The following is a 12,209-nucleotide window of genomic DNA, read 5'->3' as shown; positions in this document are numbered from 1 at the left end:
CGTATTGCATTATTGCACTACCATATAAGAATAAGTAGGGGGCATCTATTAAGTACTAAACCACTGAAAGAAAAAAAAATAAGAAAAAGCCTTTTCTCATTTTTTTTTTCTTAATATTTATTGTTGGTAATATATTAAGATAATATGTGCAATGGCATTACAGCCAATAGAGTTTTTTTTAATATTTTAAAGTTGTACTTCCCATTTGCCATAAAGCAATATATATATATTTTTTTTTTATTTAAAAAGACGTTGTATATCACAACAGATAAATCTGTAGTGCATGTTCAAACCTTATTATCATAAATAATAATATACTTGATTTTTGCTCCAGGAGTATATAATGAGTTTGGAAATTCTGGAGTAATACTTAATAATGTATTACAATTTAACTAAACCTATTCAATTTTAGTTGTAAAATGTACTGGAGATTTTAGTTGACTAAAATGTACTGGAGATTTTAGTTGACTAAAATAAGTCTAAAACTAAAACAATTCTGAATACTAAAACACGACTAAAACTAAAATCGAATTTTAGTCAAGACTATGACTAAAACTAAATCGAAATTTGACATCAAAATTAACCGGTTGCCGACCGCCGCACGACTATACACTGCGGCGGTCAGCCCCGGCCAGTCAGAGTGACGATACGTCACTTGCCTGTCACTTCCTTGTGAGCCAATAGCGGGCAAACGCGCGCCCGCCGCGGCTCGTTCACAGGGAAGTTAGTGCGTGTGACCGGCGGACCCGATGTCCGCCGGTCACTCGCCGATCGTCGGTACAGAGGGAGAAAGTCAGGCGGCTGATGTAAACAAGCCGCCTGTCATTCTCCCCTGTGTAGAAACAGTGTTCTGACGGTTCTACTATGTAGGACTGTTGATCACTGTTCCTACACTAGTAGCCACAGCCAATCACAGTAAAAAGCACGCCCCTAGGGACACACTTAACCCCTCCCTCCCCAATAAAGTTAACCCCTTCCCTGCCAGTGTCATTTTGCAGTAACAGTGCATATGTATAGCACTGATTACTGCAGTAATGTCACTGGTAACCCCAAAAGTGTCAAAAATGTCAGTCAAGGGTCCGATCTGTCCGCCGCAATGTCGCAGTACCGCAAAAAAAATCGCAGATCGCCGCCATTACGCATTAAAAAAAAAAACACCAAAAATGACAGAAATCTTTCCCTTAGTTAGTAAACGCAATAACTTTTGCGCAAACCAATCAAAATACGCTTTTTGCTATTTTTTTTACCAAACATATGTAGCAGAAAACAAATTGGCCAAAAATGTTAAAAAATTTTGATTTTTACATTTTTTGGGGGGGGGGGAATTTCATAAAAAAAAAATGTAAAAAATATTGTTATTTTTGCAAAATTCACGCTCTTTTTTTGTTTATAGCGCAAAAAGTAAAAATCGCACAGGTGATCAAATACCACCAAAAGAAAGCTCTGTTTGTGGGAAAAAAAGGACGTCAAATTTGTTTAGGTACGGCGTCGCACGACCGCGCAATTGTCCGTTAAAATCACACAGTAAAAAATCGCAAAAAACCCCCTGGTCGGAATGGGGGTAAAATCTTCCGGGGCTTAAGTGGTTAACAGTGCCTCAGATCTACTTTAACATCAGAAATATCTCCATGAAGTAGTTTTATTTGTTTCCCTTCAGTTATTTTTTCCTACTCTTTCCATGTGACCTGACAACCCTATTAACTGCCTCCTACATTGGAATGGACTTATTCCATCCACCCAGATGTTTTTTTCCCACAGAAGTAGCTTTTAACATACATTTAATTCAGCCTTCGTGATTATCTTCAGCATTTTCTGATTTCACACATCTGCAGGTAGGGGTAATTTATGCCTAACCTATCTTCACCTATCTATATTCCTCTTTCCTTGAACCTTTTGGATTGCTTTAGGCTGGTTCTCCCAGTCATTGGATTAAATATTCAGCATGCCATACAGACCAATTCCATAGCTAAGAAGGCCTTGATTGTACCTGTGTGAGGTTCCTGAGCTATTTATACCCATACCACATTATACATGATATGTTAGGGTTGTCCCTTCAACTGATTCCCCTTGTTCTTGATTTTTTTTAAATAATTCCTGCCTTCTTTAAACCAGCCCTCCCAACTACAGGGTCAAACTCATTCAGTATGTAACTTATGGCCCTCTTGCACATTACAAGAAAGTGTCATTAAGCAAAGGGATATATATACCCTTTAGTACAAAAAAAAATGCCTACAGTAAAGAAAATATGCAGGACCTGTCCAGTCTTCAGCTTTTGTGATTTTTCAACTGGCTTCTAGTATTTTATTTAATATTACAGGAACTTTCCTCACACTTTCTTCATTTGCAGATATTAAAGACTGTGAAACAGGAGTCCTGAAGCAAATTGGACATTTACCATTGACTCCAAAACATCTCACTGTCTTGATGCACAGTTTGCGGGGAAAACCAATAAAAAAGGAGGATTTAGAAAACATCCTGAAGTCATGTGACCGACCAAAGCAAATACTGAAGCTCCTTAGCTTGTGGAGAGAAAAAAATGGAGGCGACACCATTGAAGGCCTCAAACAGCTAACAACCAGCAAGCTACCTAAAATGTTAAGAAAGTCTGTGAAGAAACTGGAGCGGTATCTAAACAGTGTTAATATGTACAGACTGTACGAAAAAATCATTCTACAGATAAATGGCACACAATCTCATCTTGGCAAATCAGACTCAATATTATGACTGGTGAGCAGATAACCCACCATTCACCAATGGACCATTTCAAGCTATCTACAGATCATTGAACCTCATGTCTTAAAGGAAAATAGCAGAGCCCACCTTTCATTTTCTTCCAAGAAGCTGACAGGTGGACGTAGGCAATAAAGACTCTTTTCTTTCAAGCAGTTGTTATGAGGTCCATCGTGATGAAACTGGAGACCTATTCTGGTACCTTCTGTATAAGCTTTATTTATGAATATATTTGAAAGTATTTTTGTATAATATATGCCTTATTAAAGTGGATCTATCTAACCACTCTGTCCCGGGCCTCCTGCCAAATTATGTACACAAATGTATAAAACTTCACATTACCTGAAAAGTACACAATCCCTAAAATTTCTACCTATCCCAAAGAAACCCCTGTTTATAGAGCCAACCAAATGTTGGCATTTCTTCACATGATCTCAACCATTGGAGAACTAAAATTTAGGCAGAGGTCTATTCAACCACTTTGATTCTCCATTCTGGTTCTTACCACATGACCAAAAGCTGATATTTGGTCATGTGACTGTCTTAGGAGCCTGACACAATAGCCTCTTTAACATAGGTACATATTCAAGGACCCCTCTTATTAGCTATGTAGGGTGTCAAGATGTAGGGGGATGGTTAGGACAGGTTTGCTTTAAAAAAACCCTAGTCCTGTGTATATATAGACAAGGGGTGAATTACAGAAACTTGGTCAAAGGAGAAAAGAGTAATGTTGCCCCTAGCAAATAAAAAATGTAAGGTCCATGCACACTGGGCTTTATAAAATGGTAGTTTTTTTTGGCATAAAAAGGATGCTTAAATAGAGTGTTTTTGTACAGGCGTTTAGGAGTATTTAGCTTTTTTTCTGCCAGAAAACTGCTCTCAAAAACGCAAACCAGAAGGGTTTTATTTTTTCTGTCTCTACAACGCTGAGCTTAAAATATGCCTCTAAATGTCCTACGTGCATAGACACATAGGATAACATTGAGCTGCTTCTGCAGGGTTTTTTCCAAAACCAGTGTGCATGGACCCTTAAGTTGCATTGGCAATGGGCTGGGGTATTATTGATTGTCCCAGGTAACATCTCTACTTCTTTTCGCCTTAGTTTCTATAAATAAGCTTTACATATTTGGAATTGTTCTGTCAGTTGTCTTCTCTTCTTTTTGGTATGCGTATTTTTATGTATTTATAACTGTGTTATTTTTTCTTAGCATTCTGTAATTTCCCTCATTTTGTATTTATTGTATTAATTTAACTTGGTCCAGAAAATACATTAGGGATGGGGAGGTAGTTCTTATGACATTTCCTTATTTAAATACATTTTATACTTGCAGCTTGTATTTCAATTAGTGCTAATGTCAAGGGCAACATTTCCAAAAGGGGTTTTTTTTTAGAGTTTTTCCAATTTAAATTAGTTGCTACTTGAGTTGCAATAGCTATAGTTGACATTTCAGTGTTGGGTTAATGTGGGTAGGCTGAATCATCTGTATTTGATTGAAATATCTGCAGGCCTCTTGTATATCTTAAAGCCTTTGTACAGTATTTGTAGCGGACGACTTTTAACGAAAAGGACACTCACATGTCCAGGGGTCCAGCGGCATGCTTCCCTGAACCGCTTCTTCACTGGTTTTGGGGTCCCCAGTGCCAGCATGTTTACTTTGGGCAGCCGGTTGTGATACCTTGTGGCTTCAAAGCCAGCTGCCCACTGTGCATGTGCAAGCCGAGTTGCTCTTTGTGAATGGTCCTGCAGCCTTCTGAGACCTGTGGTGTGTCCTAGAAGGTTGAAAGCTTGGGGAGAAATGTCAGAGGGATCACTGTAGCGACCTGATTGGGAGTTGAAGTGGGTACCTGTCAAAACTAGGTACATGCTCTCCCCCCCCCCCCCACAAAAAAAACAGTCAAAATTAGAAGAGCAGTGGGGTGGGGGGCATAAAGCGTAATTTCCCCTTCAGGGTATAGTTCTTCTTCAAGGAATTCAATGGGTTGTGCTCTGTACTTGGTTATAAACTTGATGCATGATCCATCCAATCAGAATCCACACAGGTGGACTGAGGAACCTTACATTTAAATTACTGAAAAAAGGTTAGTATATATATATATATATATATTTATATACGAGAGGGCATTCAAGTCAACACGGGACTTTTGAGTTTATGATAAAGGAACAAATTTCAGGGAGTGGAAATTGCATTTATTTTTCATCATACTCCCCTGCTACATTTCTACACTTATACCAGCATTTAACTAATGTCTGGAAGGCTTCGGCATAGAAAGATTTGTCGGTATGCCTGAACCATCCTAGGACAGCCTGCTGAGGTTAAGCTCTGCTGAGTTCTAACTTCCATTATCCATTCGTGTGCAAGCAAAAATTGGTTTTATTTTATTTTTTTTTTCTGCACATGATTAGACATTTATTGCGAAGTGTATTTTTTTCCACATTTGCTAAGCTAAAGCTGGGCATACACTAGTAGAATTTAATTTGAAATTTTTCATTTTAAGAACATTTGTTCGATTTTCTAAAGGTTAGTGGGGTCAAATCTATTTTGTTTTCCATCACAGTGATGGGAAAATTTGAAGGAGCAGAATGGAAAAGTTTTCATGAACAAATCAACTTCTAACAGAGAATGTGGCTTTTGTTCTGGAAAGTCTATTCATTCTAAAATCAAATGTTGAATACAAACTTTTTTGAAGCACTTTTGAATAACATTTGTCAAATCATCGAATGTCTGAGAATTTTTGTATGAATGTTCGTAGAAACATTTGTTTGGCCAGTTTATGGACAATTCACCTGCAAAGTGAACAGACAGGGGTTGATTTACTAAAACTGGAAAGTAAATGAGCAAAATCAGGTGCAGCTGTGCACAGCAACCAATCAGCTTCTAACTTCAGTTTGTTCAATTAAGCTTTGACAACAAAACCTGGAAGCTGATTGGTTTCTATGCAGAGCTGTACCAGATTTTGCACTCTCCAGTTTTAGTAAATCAACCCCACTTCTGTCTATTATTCATTAACTGACAGCTTAAAGGAAAGCTATAGTGTGTTTAATGTTATAAAACTAACACGAAATAAGGACTAGCTTAGCAGCTGGTTAAAGCGGTTGTATCCTCACAACAACAACAAAAAAACCTGCAGGACAAAGGCATAATGAGCTAGTATGCATTGCATACTAGCTCATTATGAAATACTTACCTTAAAACAAAGCCCCGACACTGTCACCCGATCACAGCTGAGGGAGCTGTCATGTTCCCTCTGCGTCTCTTTGGGGTTTGGCGGCTCTGGCGCTGTGAGTGGCTGGAGCCGTGATGACGTTACTCCCACGCATGCGCGCGGGAGTTTACTTTCCGGCAAGGAGCTGGCAAAGAGCTGGTGTCAGCGGCTGCATGCAGGGCGAATATCTCCTAAACCGTGCAGGTTTAGGAGATATTAATTTTACCTACAGGTAATAATCCTTATTATAGGCTTACCTGTAGGTAAAAGTTTAATGGCGGTGCACCGCTTTAAAATAAATATACAGTGAAGGCAGACAGCTAGCCATGGTGCTTTGGCATACCTTTGTCCTGTATGAAATATATATATATATATATATATATATATATATATATATTGTAAATATCAGCAATTAAATATATATATATACATACACACACACAGTATGTGTATATATATATATATATATATATATATATATATATATATATATGTATATAGTAGATATCAGCATTTAAATTAAAGTGACCCAAATCATTATACATTTACCACTTTGACATTTTTTTTACGGAACTCAGCTGTATACTAAGACAATTGATTTATTTAAGGCAAATAGGCTGTTTACTTTGCAAAGGATTTCTCCCTTTACTTAGTGATTATTTTATTTATTACTATTATTATTTATTACAGGTACTTAGATCGTGCCAACAATTTTACGCAGTGCTTTACATATACGGCATACTGTACGTTCACATCAGTCCTTGCCCTCAAGGAGCTTACAATCGAATGTCCCTAACTCACATTCATACACAGGGCCGCTGATAGGGGGGGACCACCTGCCCTCTTGTAGGGGGCCCGAGCACACAGGGGGGCCCACACAGAGAGGGGGATTAGTGATGGACAACAAATACAGAAATCTTCCTCCAGCACCTGAATCTTATCTGTTCCTCTCCCTGCTATCAGCTTTTATCTGCTGAGAAAGAGACAGTTGTCCCTCACTAATCCCCCTCCCTGTGTGGGCCCCCCTCCCAGCAGTGGCTCTAATGTTACCTCTGCTCCTGAGTTTATTTGTAACTTTGTTTCTCTCCTGCTGTCTCTCTGATCCCGGAGCTCCAACTGCTCAGCCTGTATATGTTTTCATCTCATCTTCATTTTTTTTTTTATTAACATAGTTTTTTCTTTTAGATTAGCAGGAATTATGTGAGTTATGTTGTATTTGTGTCTGATAATAGTGATTTTGTTGTAATTTTAGCTAAATATATCTTTAATATTTTCTTGGGGGGGCCCTGCCAGGTAGTCTGTACAGGGCCCCACGATTTCTAACAGCAGCCCTGTTCATACATACACATACTAGGGCCAATTTATAAAGAAGACAATGAATGTGGTGAAGCTCTGCCAAATTGGCATCATCCAGTCGTGTGGAAGCAAAAATTCCTGTTTTTATTTTCCTTGCACGTGATTGGGTATTCACCGCATTCACTAAGCTATAAAATATTTTACATAGTGAACAGCCTATTTGCCTTTAACAAATCAACTCTGATATGTAATACTGGTGACACTAGTTGTCATTCACAGGACTTTATCTCATTAGCTTTATTAGCTATATTTTAAAAGTTCTACGTTTTCTTCTTGTTTTAAGCAACAAACAGGGTCCTCTAACATGCTTAAAACTGAAGATTATTTGTTGTCGCCCATAGTTAACATTTAAAATCTTTGTTTAATTCTCATCTCTGTTGTGCAGAAATGAAAGATGACTTCTATCTGGTTGCTATGGGCTAAAAGTAATGTTAGTACATTTTTCATTCCTAAAGGCCAAATTTACCTTTCCAGAAAACAGCCTATGAAGGAAAGGGGCTCCAGTGGGTATTGAAAACTGTGCAGCTTTGTAAAATGTTTATTGGATAGTTGTAGCACCTGTAGACCATTTGGGCCCCCCTTCCTAAGAAATCTGGCAGAAAAACTCCCAGCCAGCAATCTCTATGTCCTCTGCTGCTAGGGTGCAAAAACAGTGTCACTCCTTTATTACTCAGAATTAATTTTCAACAGTTTTTACATCCTAGCAACAAGACTGGGCATGGAGATTGCTGGCTGGGAGTTTTTCGGCCAGGCTTTTGGGGGAGTGCCCAAATGGCCTACAGCTGGGGGTCTCCAAACTTTTCAGTACAAGGGCCACAGTCATATATTTTACAAATAGTCATGGGTTGAAAAAAAAATAAATCAAATTAAATGAATTAATATTTTTCTTGGGGTTTTTTTTTTTTTTCATAATCAACATGTTATGATTGAGAGCAATAAAAAATACTTGAGTGAATAAAGCAAAGAGCATCAGAGTCACCATGAAATTCCCCTTTACATCGCAGTCCCCCTTACATCAGGATTCTCATCAGTGCTCCTTATATCAGAGTCCACATCAAAGTCCCCCTTACATCAGGGTTCTCATCAGTGCCCCTTATATCAGAGTCCACATCAAATTCCCCCTTACATCAGGGTTCTCATCAGTGCCCCATTTTATCAGAGTCCACATCACAGTCCCCTATACATCAGGGTTCCCATCAGTGCCCCATTATATCAGAGTCCACATCAAGGTCCCCCTTACATCTGGGTTCCCATTAGTGCCCTTTATATCAGAGTCCACATCAAAGCCCCCCTTACATCAGGGTTCCCATCAGTGCCCCCCTTACATCTGAGCCCACATCACAGTCCCCCTTACATCAGGGTTCCCATCAGTGCCCCCTTATATCTGAGTCCACATCAAAGCCCCCCTTACATCAGGGTTCCCATCAGTGCCCCCTTATATCTGAGTCCACATCAAAGCCCCCCTTACATCAGGGTTCCCATCAGTGCCCCCTTATATCAGAGTCCACATCATAGTCCCCCTTACATCAGAGTTCCCATCAGTGCCCCATTATATCAGAGTCCACATCATAGTCCCCCTTACATCAGGGTTCCCATCAGTGTCCCATTATATCAGAGTCCACATCAAAGTCCCCCTTATATCAGGGTTCCCATCGGCATCCTGCTTTACATTAGGGTCTCCATCAGTCCCCCTTAGATCAAGGTCCCCCCTTATGTCATGGTCCCCATCAGAGTCCTCTATTACATCAGAGGGCAGAATAAAATCCTGCAGCAGACAGGATTTGGCCACCGGCCCGTAGTTTGAAGACCCCTGTCCTACAGTTATAACAATGTATTTAATGAACATTTTATAAAACTGCACAGTGTGACCGCATTTGCTATTTTCTTTAAATGGGGAACTTAGCCTTTAAGCCCCTAAAAGGCTTACCTGCCAGACCCATCTTGTGTGCAGAGGGAAAACTGTACCCTTTATAATACCATTACCTCACATATCCTTAGTTCTTATAAGCTCCAAAAACTTTCATTATTATATATTATTTTTTTAATGTCATGAAAAGCTTTTTGATATTGCTTTTGCGTTTTTTGTCTAGTGGTCAATAGCACTGTCTGTTTTATTATGTTAATATTGTGATATTATTTAATTTAAAAAAGAAGCTGTTCTGTAGATTCCAACTAAAATGCATGTCTCATGCTGTGGAATGTTTTTTAATAAAAAATACAGACTGTGTCACTGTTTATTCTTGTGTGTTATCTTTTTTTGTGTTATTGCTTCTAATCTATCCAAACCCTGAAGTGGAGCTCCAGTCTCTTAAGCATTTTTTGATAAAAGCACCCCTGTGATTCCTAGTACTTGTACTATAATATTTGGATATTAGCATAACTGTCCTCATACTTGTTACTTGTAAATCTGTAATCTCTTACTTGATCTGGGAAGCAGGCAGTGGCCATCAAGGATGTGGGCATCTGAAGCCTGCTCCTGTGAATTTACAGGATTTGGTGCAGCTGGCTACCCAGCATGCACCTCCCCATCTTGCGCCTGCGCAGTGAAGCCACTGAGCGTCTCTCTCTCTTCCCGACAGGTTGCCATAGCAATGGCGACGTCAGCGGAAGGTCCTGTCCCATTGCTATAACAACCAGTCAATAATGACATCCTGGTCCTCTCGTGCGCGTCATTTCCGGTCTGGAAATAACGCAAGATTTCATCACTAGGTGATTCTCAAGGACTCCTGGGAAACATGACCGCTATCCCAGGAGCCCTTGCAAATCACCTAGTGACGTAATCACCTAGCCGACTGCAGCCAGAAGTGCAGCAGAAGAAAAGTAATAAAAAGATACTTACAAATAAAAAAAAAGTATTGCAATTTTGTTATAGCATTAGGGATGGGCATGGCAGTAATTGGACTTTCGAAAAACGGGTGGATTTCCGCTTTACAGTGTTACTAAACCCAGGAGCCTGCATTTACTACATCTGGCCTCCAACAGTACACAGAACATGGAAATTAAATAGTTTTAGTAAATATAAACTGATTTCTCATCAGCAGTATATAGCAGTCTTGTGACTTTTATCAGTGTCTAGTTAAAGCTTGTAGGAGGAGTTTTCATTTTCCCCTGATCTTCTGTCTGGACATTGCAGATTGGGCCTGTGCCGATCACATGTACCCTTCCAAGAAGAAAAAACAAACTCTCTAGCAATACACACCAAACTGAGCATGTGTAGTCTGACTCATGATGCTCTGTTATATTAGGAGATGGGTTGGAGTCAGTTAAAGAAGGGGAGGATCACAGAAGGCAAGATCACACAGCCTTTATACACAATGTAGAGGATTAACCCCTTAGGTTACACAGTGAGTATAACAAGCATGCTTTACTGCATATACAGACTGATTTTACTGTTGTGGGTTTAGTAACACTTTAACCTCTTCCTACCCAGCCCCCTGTCCCTTTAAGTAGAACTTCCCAATCACGTGACCCCTGTGATCAGCTGTCAGATAATTGGAAGCCCATTCTGCCGCTCCCAGGATGTCTATGACAGCTCAGTCACTGTGCTCTGCACAGAAACCTCAGCCATCCTCCATGAGGGCATTAAAGCCCACCCTCTTTGCTGTCACACATATGTGTTGTGTAGACAGCAAAACGTGAAATGGTATGTAAAGGCTTTTTTAGTTTTGGATAGAGAAGGGGAAGAGTTTGACCGTTGTCAACTGTCTATTGCTGTTTGTGTCCTTATTGGGGGCGATATACTCTTCTATTTGTCCTAGTGTCACAAACAAAAAAAATTTGGGGGAAAATCCAAAATATTTGTGCTGTAACCAGATAAAGAGGCAAGGGGAAAATTCTTCAGTGGGGGCACCTGTTCCTATGTCAACTCTTCAAGATGGGAATTTATGAGCCAAAGGGGGCCTCATATGCAGCCCCTGACATTACCAAAGGGCATTACATAATTTTCACAATACACTATATTGCCAAAAGTATTGGGACACCTGCCTTTACACTCACATGAACTTTAATGGCATCCCAGTCTTAGTCCTGGTGCGCAAAGAGGCCATCGCCAAACTGTTCCCACAATGTTGGGTGCATGAAATTGTCCAAAATGTCTTGGTATGCTGACGCCTTAAGAGTTCCCTTCACTCGAACTAAGGGGCCAAACCCAACCCCTGAAAAACAACCCCACACCATAATCCCTCCTCCACCGAATGATTTGGAGGGCTGGCCCAATACTTTTGGCAATATAGTGTGGATGAGCGAGTTTGGGGTGGAGGAACTTGACTGGCCTGCACAGAGTCCCAATCTCAACCCAACAGAACACCTTTGGGATGAATTAGAGTGGAGACTGGGAGTCAGGCCTTTTACTCAAACATCAGTGCCTGACCTCACAAATGCGCTTCTGGAAGAATGTTCAAACATTCCCATAGACACACTCCTCAGAGGCCTGAGGACAAGCATTGGCTGGAAACGCGTTGGGGGGGGGAGCTGCTCACATGATGTCATGTCACCGGGACCGCTGCTCGAGGCGGAGTTTCTGATGTGAGTGGCTTAACTTTGTTTTTTATTGTATACCGAATGCTACTACAATAAATGTTATCTTTTTACTATACACTGATCTTTTGGACTTTGTGGAGATGAATAAGTGTGGAATAATCCCATCTACTTGAATGAGGCCAATCATCTTGCCTAATCTATGTGGATGTGATACAGATAATGTGATAATCTGCCTTGCACCTTACCAGCTGGGAATCCTTGGGTAAAGGTACCATTGGAGATTAGCCAGTGTGTGGAAGTTAGGCATTTTACATAGTAATATCTGGTGAGTTTGCATTGCATGTGGGATGAAGGAGCAGAGCACTACAGGTTTATGTTTACTATTGTAACAAGATTCCCAGCTGTTTTGCTGGTTATGGGTTCGCCGGGTTTACCGCTAA

The 12,209-nt window shown here is 40.1% G+C and overlaps 1 protein-coding gene across 1 annotated transcript in view; it reads left to right on the top strand.

Annotated features, from left to right (window-relative positions):
- The window catches only part of TNFRSF11B (TNF receptor superfamily member 11b), a 38,761-nt gene extending 35,889 nt beyond the window's left edge, over window positions 1-2,872 (top strand). Inside the window, exon 5 of the mRNA XM_082259417.1 lies at window positions 2,348-2,872. Within this exon, the coding sequence (XP_082115543.1) occupies window positions 2,348-2,724 (377 nt within the window). The 3' untranslated portion in view covers window positions 2,725-2,872. The remainder of the gene's footprint in view (window positions 1-2,347) is intronic.
- The last annotated feature ends 9,337 nt before the right edge of the window (window positions 2,873-12,209 follow it).

The sequence above is a fragment of the Pelophylax lessonae genome, assembly GCF_965119305.1.
Source record: "Pelophylax lessonae genome assembly, chromosome: 5".
Lineage (NCBI taxonomy): Eukaryota > Metazoa > Chordata > Amphibia > Anura > Ranidae > Pelophylax > Pelophylax lessonae.
The sequence above is the reverse complement of the archived record's forward strand: the minus strand, read 5'-3'. Positions and strand labels throughout refer to the sequence as shown.